Raw genomic sequence first — 13,739 nt, 5'->3', positions numbered from 1 at the left:
ACATGAATTATAATATACAGTAAAACCTCGATAAATTAATAACCGCGATTAAATAATAGTTTCCCTCGGTCCCAACTCGGTGAAAACGTGTTAAATTATTAACTTGATAATTTAATAATTCGCTAAAATTAGTAGAATTTTCCTAGTCATGATTGTATTAATTTATAGGGGTTTAACTGTATAAACTTACCTGAATTATATTTTTACAGTTTCTGACCCAAACTATTTTAACATTTTTTTTGAGAAAATTTAAACTTATTATTTATTACTAAACTATTTCTAGATGTTGAGCCTAAAATATAAATATATTATTTATTTAATTATTAATTTAATCAATTGGGCGTTATTCGGGTAGATTCAAACTCGACTCATAAATGAATCAGAGTTAATAAAATTGCTTAAACTCTGGCCCAACTCATTATTAGTTAGACTTGACTCAAATTAAATTGGACCAAACAATCGAGCTTTGAGTAGGCCCAACTCTATTGTCGATCCTACACCCAAGTGACACAACTCAAAATGTAAACAAAAGAGTTTATTAATTAATTATCGATTTCAAAATACAAATTCGCACTTCGATTTACATCACACTCCCTTTATCGTTTTATTGTTTGTTATAAATAATTAATTCGATTGCAAGTATCTCATAATGATTATTTTAGACATAATTAATCCAAATATGCTAATATATCGTTATGCAATATAATTGCAAAGATTTCATTGTGATTATTTGATAGATATATCTAATTCAAATTTGCTAATAGTGCTACTATTTGCCACATATATAATTAATCAAATCTTTTAATATTTTATGGATGCATGCGTATGCTACTATTTAGTATTTACAACATATAATTAATCAAATCTTGTATATTTATGGATGCATTATCTCATATAAACTGATTAAATAGAGACGTAAATCACATTAGGTTAACCATGTGAGATAAACTGCACTCACCGGTCGAATTATACGAAAGACGTAAACTACATTAGCCTAACCATATATGACAAACTCCACTCAGCGATCATTGGCAACATAATTCGAATTTGAATCAGTTGACACGAGCTCACTTGCTCCAATCGTTAGATCATCCCTCGCGGGCAGTGGCGGAGCCACGTTGAAGGGTGGGCGGGCTGAAGCCCACCCTGTTTTATTTTTTTATAGAATATTTTAATGCTAATTATGTTTAGTTATTATTTTTATACATATTTTAATCCTAATCTATTTTAATTAGCCCTCCCAACAGATTTGTAATATACTTTAAAGAGCTCTAATAATTATATTTTGGACAATATAAAATTTAATATATATAATTTAATTAAAATATACAAATTCTATTTATTTTGCTCTATATTTTTGAAAAAGCCTCTTATAAAAATACGGGGACTTTACCTCCGAACCCCGTAAAATTTTAGTCCACCCTTACCGCAATTCCTGGCTCCGCCACTGCTCGCGGGACATAAAAATGAATTAGTTGAATTATATTTTATGGATGCTTAATTAATTATAATTAGCAATTCGAAATACAATTTTCATCAACTCCAAATAATAAAATTTTATTCATACATGGAACAATGAAATGAAATTTTAAGACACAATTTTCCTAGGAAATTTAGGTATTTGGCAATTCTGAATACACAATGCTTCATAACCATAACATATGGTATCAATTTTGCAGCACCAGCATGTATGGCCGTGTCCACAAATCGAAGTGCCGCATGCATTCAACTGTTTATCTCCACCAACTCTTGCAAAATTTCCGCTACTATTTCCGACACCTGCAAAATCGAAATCGAAGAAAAATCACTAAATTTTAGTAGCATTCGTATTTATGTTCAATACTATTTAAAAGAAAAAAAAAATCGAAGAAGAGAACTTACATTCGTGAGGGACGAATAGGGCTGCAACGATTAAACATGATAAAATAAATCTGACGATATTGAAAGAAGCCATTGAAATATTTACTCGACAAATGTATAATGAGCTTCGTATTGTGATTTACTATATTAATTTATAGAGGTTAAGATGAGCTAATTGTGGGTTTAAATATGCTAAGATTTTTTTTTTTTAATTGTGGGGAAGATATGATGAGATTTCATAATAATTATTTGTATTCGAATTATTAATTGTTTTTTTTTTCTGTTTGTTAATTATTAATTAACATACACAATTTACTAGAATTTATATACATTATTTTGGGCCTGTTTGTAATAACGAAATTCGGTGATAATTGTTAATGGGCTTGTACAGTATAAAGGTAGAAGCCCAAACTAGAGACTCTAGGCCCATTTAATTTATATATCGAATTCATTCTTTACTGACTATTTAATTATTTAATCAGTACGACGTTCGCTTAATTAGATTACATTAACTTTTGTTATGGGTTTGGATGAAGTACGAATCTTGTCAACTGAACATCTTATCAACCCCTACTATTTAGTTAATACTGTTGTGACCCTTCGAAATGCTAAATTTAATATGTTTAATTAATTAAATAATTATTTAACTAATTAAAAATTCACAATCCATTTAATAATTGTCAATAATATTATTTTAATTCATAATATCCCTTTTAACAATTATTACATTAATAAATCAAGACACAATTTTTCTGGGAAACTTAGGCGATGGGCACTTCTGAAGACATGCTTCTTTAGTTGCATAACATGGACCAGCTCCACAGCACCAACATGGATTACCATGCCCACAATCAAGAAATAGGCACCCTTTCTGTTGATTTTGATCTCCATTAACCCTAGTTAAAATCTCCTTGTTATTCTCAACACCTGTTAATTAGAATCCAAATAGAATGAAGTCACATACATAATTATAAATACCCTTTTCGAAGGCAAATTACGGTTAGTACCCCTGAAGTAAGATCAAATTACAAAAATACCCTTATTGTTTGACCCCCTCAGCTATGTTTTGTCTTACACGTACATCCTTACGGTACAAATTTACCTACTGAATGAAGGGTTTCCTCGTAAGACAATAATAGTTGATGGGAATTATATAAACAAAAAGGGTTTTTTCATAATTTGACCTTACTTCAAGGGTACTAGCTGTAATTTACCCATATGTATGTATGTGTGGTATGCATTATTATAGTGTAATTTCATGCATGCAGCGCCTCTTAAATAGGGTTGAGATGAGAAATATTGTACGATGAAAAATGGAACTTACATTCATGAGGGATGAAAAGGGAAACGAGAGTAAGACAGAAGAGCGCAAGTGTGACAGTGTTTAACGAAGCCATTGTAATATTTGTGCTAACAATTTGTGTAATTTATTTCATATTGAGTTTCTATCTACCCTAATTTATAGTTGTTGGACGAAATTGTATTTATTGGTAATTTAATCATATAATACAATGGTAAAATTTCATAATTATTATTTGCTAGAGACGATTTATTTGAATGCGTTATTTTTAATACTTATACTGATTCATTTATCTCACTTGCGTTTGAATTGGAAATGCTGCTCGAGTTATTAATTATTTTTTTCCTAATTATTTATATACATTATTTTTATTTTAACTGCGTTTTTTCAATTTTTTGATCATTTTTTATCAGAAGAAATTGCCTTAAAATTTATTGTTTTAGGTGGTGTTTGCAAATGATTATTTAAAAGCAGAAGTTAATGATTGTGAGCTAAGTCAGTTTTAAGTGTTTATTTCTAAAAGTTGGGGGTATTTGCAAATATTTCGGAAAATGAACTTTAATAGAAAAAACATGATTATGGATGCTTTTAAAAAAATACCTTAAAACTAATTATTTTAAGAGAAGTAAAATTAAAAGTTAATTTTGCAAACAAAGTATGAGAAAAGAAAAAAAAAAAAAAAAAAAAAAAAACCACAGCCATAATTTCAAATTATTTTTACTCTTCCACCACATGTGATACTGGTGCTTAATGAAATCAGCTTTTATTACATTAAAAGAAAAAAAAAAATCATTTTATTTATTTATTTATAATTTATATAAATCTAATTAATAATTTATTGTGAAAAGTAAATTAAAAATGTATGGGCCTTGTAGCCCATTTATATACAGAGCCTTCATATCCCATTCATATATACTAGCATTTTTTCCCCGTGCGTTGCACAGGATATTATTTCAAAAGTGAAAAAAATATTCAATTTAATGCATAATAAGAAAATATAGTATACTAATACAGTAAAATTTAATAATATATTATTATTCATGTTTTACATAACATTAATTTCATTAGTTTTTTTAAATCTGACATATTAAGATTTATAATCCAAATATATAGATCGAATTTCTATCTTTATCTCTTAAGATTTGAGATATATTGATGAAAAATAGGAGATTGATAATTGTTGAAAATTATTAAGTTAAAAAATTAGTAGACGAAATATATTAAAAATAAATAGTTACAAAAGTACCATTAGATAGGATTCTTTGGAATTTAGTTTCAATTTTGATATATAATTGTTAAAAATTATAGTTAGAAATTAGTAGAGAAAAAAATATTAAAAATATTTAATTACAGAAATACCATTAGGGTTTTTTAGGGTTACCCAGCGTTTCTTTCTTTTATATATAGACGTTGAGGCAACAAGATGACCCATATTAGGTAATGCCGTCCAATGGCCATAAGGGGCATGTACATTCCAACACCTCAACTACAATTCCAAATCTTCAATGTTTTTCCACCGATAGTCATCTTCATGTAGATTTCATCTTGCTTGATGCTCAACGATCATTTTATCTTGTACTCGAGGTTCATCCCGTTCTCCACATCCCATCATTGATTCAATTACCCGAAATCCACAAGTACATGGATAAAATTCTAATATTTCTGTATAGTTACTACACTTTACAAATATGAGTAGAAAACATGACACAAGAACATTATGGTATTGTAAGATTTGAGTGTTAACTTTGGCTTGTTCTACCTATTTTGTATGAGTTGTGTATGTCTCAATCGTATTATTGAATTTGCTAGAGTCACGTGATCACTATGTCCAGAAGTTGGTGTGTTCAGCGATGCTTTAAGGCTCAAGTTGTTTTATATACCATTATTTCAAAAGTGAAAAAAATATTCAATTTAATGCATAATAAGAAAATATAGTATACTAATACAGTAAAATTTAATAATATATTATTATTCATGTTTTATATAACATTAATTTCATTAGTTTTTTTAAATCTGACATATTAAGATTTATAATCCAAATATATAGATCGAATTTCTATCTTTATCTCTTAAGATTTGAGATATATTGATAAAAAATAGGAGATTGATAATTGTTGAAAATTATTAAGTTAAAAAATTAGTAGACGAAATATATTAAAAATAAATAGTTACAAAAGTACCATTAGATAGGATTCTTTGGAATTTAGTTTCAATTTTGATATATAATTGTTAAAAATTATAGTTAGAAATTAGTAGAGAAAAAAATATTTAATTACAGAAATACCATTAGGGTTTTTTAGGGTTACCCAGCGTTTCTTTCTTTTATATATAAGATATATAGGGCCTTCAGTATGAAAATATTTAGGGTTAATAGCATTTCGCCACTTGGACTTTGCTCGTTTTTGCACTTTGCCATCTTGACTAAAAAAAAGTTGCACGGAGACACGCACATAACCACTTAAGGGAAATATTACAATGAATCTTCTAATTTTTCGACGCACGCGCGGTGCACATGCTTAAGGAAGGGTTTTTTGGTCATTTCACCTCAAATTTTTTGTGGGCCTCTTTTTACTCTCTCACACACACACACCCACACACGTACATACATCACCCATCATCATCTTCTTCTTCTTCTCTTCTTTCTTTGTGCCTTTGTCAAGAATCAATCTTTTCCCAAAAGAAACTCCGACGACGAAACGGCATTAACTTTTTTTTATGGAGATTTTTCTCCGGCGCAAAGCCCTCTCTTTCACGAGGCTGTAGTTAAAATCTGAATCCGGATCCATTTTCCCCATCGGCCTGGACCCAGTGAACAAAGGGGTGTTGCCATTGGAGAATCTCGGCGATGAAACGACGGGGCCGTGAAAAGGTACCTCGGCGACGAGGAAGAACAGTGGTACATGCAGTACCACACATATCTAGCAAGAATCCGAAATCCAATTCAATCGCTTTCGGAGTTGGGTTCTTTGTCTCTCACTCATGGCGAATTTCAGCAGATTGATGTCGTTGTTCTTCTTCATCTCTTTATTGGAGATTTCTTTGCTCCATTTTGAAACAGGCGTGCGACGGTGGGTGTTTTGATTCCATTGAATACGAACCTTTCAATTAATTTCGAATTTGTGAAATTTTCAAATTAAGTTCAATTGAGTTCTTGGTACTTTCAATTTCACCCCTTATGATATTTTCAGGTAAAAAGACGAAAAAACCCTTATATTTTCGCATGTGCATCACGTGTGCGTCGGAAAATTAGAGGATTCGCTGAATATTCCCCTTAGGTGGTTATGTGCGTCAAAAAACTGAGTTTGGGTGTGCGCTTGCAATTGTTTTTAGTTAAGGTGGCAAAGTGCAAAAACAAGCAAAGTTCAGGTGGCGAAATACTATTAACCCAGACATTTAATGGCATAAACTATAAACACTACAGAGCATAAGTAATCGGCCGGCGAAGAGAGAGAGAGAGAGGAGAGAGAGAGAGAGAAAAACCAGGGTTAATCGATGCCGCGTCACGGTGGAGAAGACGATCGCCGGAAATCGTCTCCGTACGATTCGTCGAGAGATCGACGGTCGAGTCATCACAAGGTTTACTGTTTTCCATTTTCGTCTCACTCACGATTTATTTCTCGCTATAATCAATATAAATTCAAAACTGATTGTGCAACCGTTGTTTCTAGCTGTGAAGATTAGTACGAAATGATTTATGCGTTCCTTGTGGTAAATTTACTGTTTAGGTAATTTTTTACCCTAGAAGAGTGTATAGAAATGTTTACCGTGGTTATGGCGATGAGTTTGGGCAGCTGTCCATGTTAATTTGAGTTTTATATACAGAGTGGTCATAAATAATACATAATTTATGTAAGGATTCCCTACTATATGATGTACAGTCTGGAAAATTATTGCTGTGAATGAAATAGGGTGATAGTGGTTAGTGGCTTTTGTACAACTGAATAATGATAGAAGAAGAAGATCAACTTAGAGATTGCAGTTTATTTTGATGTCTGTTTAAATTTATGTTTATGTGAAAAAGAGGCTACAGTGTCCATTAGTTGGCTTGGAAGGTGAATTTTGAAATGAAGTGCATATACATGGGAGTTAATACTTGTCGACACATTATATTTTGTATGTTGTGTGAAGTCAATGACTCATATTTGCGGTCCTGCAGCACAGAGATCATGGTTCGGATGACAACGAATTCAAGAGAAAAGAGTCGAATCAAAATGAGGAGAAGTATCAGAAGCAAGATGGGCAGACGAGTGAAAGATATTACGGAGGAAGAAGCAAAAATGAGGATTATGGAAGTAGAAGAAACCAGGAATCTAGCAGGTTCGGATTTATTTATCTTGTGTCTTGGTGATGATTATTGTTTTGTGATAGCATGTCGTTGCTCAGATTTGAGGCACTCCAGCATGCTCTTATGCTTTGTGTGTCGTCTGATATACAGGAGTTATAAGCATAGTGAAGATAGAGAAAAACAGTACAAACAGAGGTCACCGAGTCGATCAGATGATAGATATCAGAGGTAAACTGCATGTCAGCTAAATTCTTCTCGTGGGAAGAGGTTCAATAGCTTCACTTAATCCTATACCTATATTTTCTGATCATTGTCATTATTCGTCTTCTTTCTTGTATTTGGTATTCTTGAAATTCAATTATAGCATGTTTCAACAATGATAGCATTGAGTGCATCAATTCCCTTGTTTATCCAAGTTGCATATGCAATGTGGTCAAATTATAATGATATTGCTCCTTCAGATTTTGTGATGGCCTCGATTCTTTTTACAGTTCTTAAAACCCTATTAGCAGTACATTTTTTTTTCAGTTGCCGTTCCTTAGGTTATACGTCAGTGGCGTTGTTTTCCAAATTCCGGTTGAAAAATGTAAATTAGATGATTTACTCCTTGATTTTGTCTGTTTACGACCATCTTAGAATATTATGTTGTTGGCAGCAAGCGGACAAGTGGATTTGATGTGGCTCCACCTGCTGCCTCTTCTTTGCCAAATCCTTCAGGTTAGCCTACAGACACGTCCTATAATATCTAGTATGGGAATAGGTTTTGGTGTAATTAATTTTCTATTATTTTTAGTTTCTTCATGCCATATAATATGTTTCAGTTTTACATTCTTTGATTGCTGAGTATCGTACTAAAACCATAATTATGTTGTTGGCTGTTGTGTGTGGTTTCTTGTTTGTGATTTGTCACCATTACGTTAAGAAGGGGTATCTTGTCTTGCCATGCTTCTCATGGGTGTGAGGGATGTAGAATATTTGCCAAGGAAGAATTGCTGCTGCAGTGGCAGGACCTTTTCATCTTCAACTGCAACTATTCTTATTTGGTAGACTTGAACTGTAAGCCAGATGCAGTGGTGAAAATTATTTCATATTGTATTAATATGAATGGTATTCAACCCTAGGTAAGAATAGGCTTTCTTTATATCTTCATTAGCTTGATGCCTTAAGTCTGTATGGCCATTTTGTAAATTTTCAGGTTTTAAGACATTCTGCTAAATCCGTTTGGGTTGCAGCAGAAGCTTTTTTTTTCTTCAATATCTGACATTGCAATTGATATCGTGTGCTCAATTATCTTTAATCATGCAGAACAAGGATCCGGATTTTCCATGGCTCCTCAAGCAATCCCTGGAGTGCTGCAAAACATGCTTACATCCGATACTTCTCAGGTATTTCAGATCAGCCGATAGTGTTTATTCATTTTTTGCTGTATATATTCTTCATTATATTTGTTTCAAATGTTTATTGATATTCCATAATTTTCAAGACATGTTTGGTTTTGTTATTAGGTTAACTATTTAGGTTCCACATCAATGTTCCCAATGCAGGTGATGACTCAGCAGGTAACTGGGTGATGCTTAATATATTTTTTTACTATCATGTACTCTTTAGTAAATTTCGATTTTCATATTGTATTTTCCTTTTCATAGGCTACAAGGCATGCACGCAGAGTGTATGTTGGTGGCCTTCCTCCGCTGGCTAATGAGCAGGTAAATGATTCCATCCGCTCCCAATTGTTGGGAGAATTTCTAAGTTCCTATATCCTACTTTCATATTCTGTCTAATTTCATGAGATTGTTTTGGTTGGTAATCTGCACGATGTTAGTTTTCGAGCGTTCTTGGGAAATTTTGCTATGAATCTTGAAAAAATATGTGCCACCAATATTGTTCTTTTGTTCCGCAGTCTAACTTGTTTTTGTGCATATTAATGTATTCTGGCCTGTTTCCTAGGGTACTTCATGTTCTTTGCATCAGTTCCTTTGTTTGAGTTTATATTTCTCACTTATTTCCGTCGATGCAGACAATATCCAGGTTTTTCTGCCATGTTATGAATGCAATAGGTGGAAACTCTGCCGGTCCTGGTAGGTGGTCTGTCGATGTTTAGACAAAATGTTATGTACCTAAGCATTTTCTCCATTTCCAGTTTTAACCTCACTATATGTTTAATATCAGGTGATGCTGTGGTGAATGTGTACATTAATCATGAAAAGAAGTTTGCATTTGTGGAGATGAGAACCGTAGAAGAGGCAAGTAATGCAATGGCACTCGATGGAATTGTTTTTGAGGTAAGATGAACTTCCCTCTTTTATCCATCTAACTATCCAATACCATATATGTTTCCTTCTCATTGAATTAGTAATCTGTTTTAGGTGTACAATTCATTGTTCAACGTTTAGGCCAAAATAATGACTTCTCTTTCTTTTGCTGGCTAGTCATTATTTTTTTTTATAGAGAAAATAAAAAGATTGCCCTTATAACATGGCCTTACAACACACGCACCCTAAAAGATTTGAACCCCTGGCCTCTCACCAAAAACCACCATGGGAGAGGCTCCGGTATCGATAGGCTAAGCCTTAGTTGGCGAAGTTAAGGGGATTTGATAAGTAATTGTTATTATCCACCAGAATAATTTACATGCCAGTGTCTAAATGATTTGTTTTACAATGACACCAGAACTATCATTATTTCACTTCAATGTAGGTGTTCTCAACGTTTACTGGTAATGCAATATGTATATACTTCATATGATTAGGTATAGTACGTTTTTAAAATGTTCTGAAAAAACTGTTTGGTGTAGATTTTTCTCTATTTTATGGTCAATTACCTTGATTTCAAAAACATTTATTCAACCAGAGACATAATGTGAAAAGGATCTAGGTGGAAAAAGGATCTAGGTGGAGCATATGATGTCCCAGTATTTTTCTTCTCACCATTTCTCTTTTATTCTACTAGGGTGTTTCTGTCAGAGTACGAAGACCTACAGACTATAATCCTTCTCTTGCAGCACCACTTGGTCCTAGTCAACCTAGTCCTCATCTTAATTTAGCTGCTGCAGGGCTTACACCTGGGTAAGTGCCCTTGCCCCCACCCCTACTATTTTCTTTTGATTATTAGCAGTTAATTTCACCTGGTGGTGGCTGCAGCTTTTGTCTGAACTTTTAAGTTGGTAAATTGTGGAGTTTACCTACTTTATCCAGGTTGATGCTGAGTTGAACTTGATGTATGTGGGTGGGTACAGTATCTAGTGTGATAAAAATTCCAAAATCAAAATCTACGTGGATGATATTATTTTAACGATAGGGTCGACTTCTAGGTAGCAATATACACGCTATAGCTGCATCAAACGACATATTTTACTTGTCATATGGGCAGGGTGGTATTCATATTGTTAAGATGCATGAGTTACCATCATGTGGAATGTAGATCCAGAATCAATTATGTCTCGAGTGCATCATTTTGAGATGTGGTTTACCTTCTTTCCTGACAACACCACTTTTTTGTCTTTTTCCTGGTGACTTAGGGTGAAAGTTTGCACAATGATAATAAATATTACTTATGCTCCAAATGTGTGTTCTGTGCACATGATGGTTCATACTTTCACTATTTCTACTGCTTGCAACCTCTGCTGTGAAAATGGTTGTAATATTGTGACGAACAGTCAATCTTCAGCTGATTTTACTCAAATTGCTAGTGATGAAGGGCCTGTGATCTCTTTTGCTATCAATTTTAGATCTTGTAAAATTTGAATGTTATCTGTTCAAAAGCTTAGAATTTCTTCTTGATCATCTCATTTCCACTCACTGTCAACTTGTTATATGTCACTAATATTTTAATATGACTATCTCTTATTTGTGTTGATAGAATGGCTGGTGAAGGTGACGGAGCTGATCGAATCTTTCTTGGCGGGGTGCCCTACTATTTTTCTGAAGCTCAGATCAAAGAATTGTTGGAGAGTTTCGGGTATGACATTTTTATTGTCATTGAGTGATCCCAGTTTTAAAAATATCAGAATAATCATTCAAATGATCATCCTATCTCTGAATCAATTTAGTCTTTTAATTAATCAATTGCAGACCTTTGCGCGGGTTTGACCTTGTTAAAGATAGAGATACAGGAAACTCTAAAGGATATGGTTTCTGCATCTACAAGGTATGCACATCCGATGCTAGAACACCTCTTGTACTTGGGCTAGCAATTAATTTGTCTTGAATGATCTTAACTTAACCTATGTACTTGCTCGTACTTCTTGTATTATGTTGAAGGATTTCCTGACAGTTAGCTTTGCTTAATTCAGGATCCTTCTGTGACAGATATTGCTTGTGCTTCTCTGAATGGCTTAAAAGTGGGTGATAAAACACTTACTGTTAGGCGGGCCACAATCAGGTAAATCTTCTTTGATTACTTTCCCTTTAATTATGCAGAATATTACTAGATTTATAGTTCAATTCAAAGTGTTCATATGCACTTTTAACTTTTTGGGTGGCTACGACACTATGACAATACTTTTAACTATGCAACTTTATTGTGTTTAAAAGGGTGAAGAGTGTTATGTTTTTGCAAAATTGTAATTGTCTAACCCTATGCTGGGCTACAATTGATTTCTGGTCAATGTACTCAGCTGATTCTACCGCCTCAATGCAAAAATGAAGTCAATTGTCTTCCCAAGCTTTTGCCTTAACTGATAGGAATAGTTTGCTTTAAGTATAGTGTGTCTATACTTGTTTGTACTATAAATTTATATTGTTCCTCGTAGATCATTTTAGGTATGACTAGATATTCTGATTCATGTCTGCTTTGTATAACCATGTAGTTTTCATTTAAGTAAATAGGCTCTGAGTTGTTGAACTCCTATCTTCTACAGTGGGCAGTTGAAATCAGAGCAGGAGTATATACTAGCTCAGGCACAGCAACATATAGCAATTCAGGTTCAGATTCATGTCTCCCGATTTTTATTTTTTTCTTTTTAGCTTATTTTTGGAGGTCAGCTAATTGGTGATTTGGGTTTAAGAAAATGGCTTTGGGAGCTGGAGTGATCAATCTTCCAGGTGGAGGTACCGTGTCCCTAGTGAATGTGGAGATACCCACCAAAATTCTGTGCTTGACCGAGGTACTTTTGAGTTTTGTCTTCTACATTTATCTCTTTAATTAATTTGTTGAAATAAGCTGTTAGTTATTAAATCTTGTTGAAATAATCATATTTAAACTTGTTGCAAGGTCGTTACTACTGATGAATTGATGGATGATGGAGAATATCAAGAAATACTTGAAGATATGAGGGAAGAATGCCAGAAATTTGGTTAGTATGAGTTACAGTTTACCTTTTATACTCTATTTGTTATACTATATGACATTTGGAGACTTGCAAGACGAATAAAACAGCGCGCATTGTCCATTGACCCAAATTGATGTTCCAACTATACTAGATAAATCAAAATTATTTTAAACCCATAATTAATGGCATTACAGTTTCCAAGAAACGGCGATGTTCAACTAAAAAGTTTAGCTGTTGATATATTTATGTTGTGTTTGGTGTCTCCTTGTTATCATCCTCATTTCTCAAATGATGTTCTTTCTATATGGTAGTGCTAAGTTCTCAATTTGTGAAATTGCAGGGGAACTGATTGATATTGTAATTCCTCGTCCTATTCCAGATGTTGCACACACTGGAGGTATTGGAAAGGTAAGATAATTCTTGTTTTCCTCCTCCCTCTGGCCTCTACGTTCTTTTTATCCAAACTATTAACTTATGACACATGGTGATCGTTAATTTTGTCATTGCTTTTCACAAGTGTAGAAAAATAGACGGATGAATTTTTGGTTGAAACAAGTTTATATGATGGGATTTATAAAATAATGTATTATGCACAGGTGTTTCTGGAGTACTCTGATGTTAGTGGTTGTACCAAGGCGAAGTCATCGCTGAGCGGCAGGAAGTTCGGAGGCAATACTGTGATGGCTTTGTATTACCCGGAAGACAAATATTATGCCGGGGATTATGCTGCCTGACTATAATTAGTTTATTAATTATTTAATTAATGTTAATTGTGAAAATTATTAATGACCGGTAGTTTTATGTGTAAGTGCTGGTTTACGTATAGCGTGTTGCAATAGCAGGTTGTTTTATGGTAAGAAAAATGTGCTCTTTAAGGTTCTTTTATAACACGATGAATCTACGTCTCTATGACAGAAGTCCTGAAGTATTGCTAAATTATTTGATTATTAATATTTTTTGTTAGAAACTATTTATAGTATGAAATGCATAATGTTAAATTCGTAATTTATGTTTTTAATATAACA

At 33.2% G+C, this 13,739-nt stretch overlaps 1 protein-coding gene across 2 annotated transcripts; it reads left to right on the top strand.

The window, feature by feature from the left end:
- The first annotated feature begins 5,500 nt into the window (after nucleotides 1–5,500).
- Nucleotides 5,501–13,716, top strand: LOC105951486 (splicing factor U2af large subunit A). Of its 2 annotated transcripts, XM_088822100.1 has the most exons (19): nucleotides 5,501–5,540; nucleotides 6,550–6,736; nucleotides 7,317–7,477; nucleotides 7,596–7,673; nucleotides 8,101–8,162; nucleotides 8,751–8,830; nucleotides 8,951–9,004; nucleotides 9,092–9,151; nucleotides 9,463–9,523; nucleotides 9,615–9,727; nucleotides 10,395–10,510; nucleotides 11,304–11,402; nucleotides 11,516–11,591; nucleotides 11,737–11,825; nucleotides 12,304–12,367; nucleotides 12,451–12,549; nucleotides 12,657–12,738; nucleotides 13,055–13,122; nucleotides 13,311–13,716. In XM_088822100.1, exons 2-19 carry the CDS (start codon nucleotides 6,653–6,655, stop codon nucleotides 13,446–13,448), a joined length of 1,584 nt encoding a protein of 527 aa, XP_088678226.1. In that variant the 5' UTR covers nucleotides 5,501–5,540; nucleotides 6,550–6,652; the 3' UTR covers nucleotides 13,449–13,716. The 2 variants fall into 2 exon arrangements, with proteins under 2 accessions (XP_088678226.1, XP_088678227.1); XM_088822101.1 differs by lacking the exon at nucleotides 5,501–5,540 and having other exon boundaries at nucleotides 8,082–8,162.
- Nucleotides 13,717–13,739: the final 23 nt, after the last annotated feature.

The sequence above is a fragment of the Erythranthe guttata genome, chromosome 8 (assembly GCF_056151865.1).
Source record: "Erythranthe guttata isolate IM_541 chromosome 8, IM_541, whole genome shotgun sequence".
Taxonomy (NCBI): Eukaryota; Viridiplantae; Streptophyta; class Magnoliopsida; order Lamiales; family Phrymaceae; genus Erythranthe; species Erythranthe guttata.
This window is presented reverse-complemented; position numbering and strand designations above follow the sequence as displayed.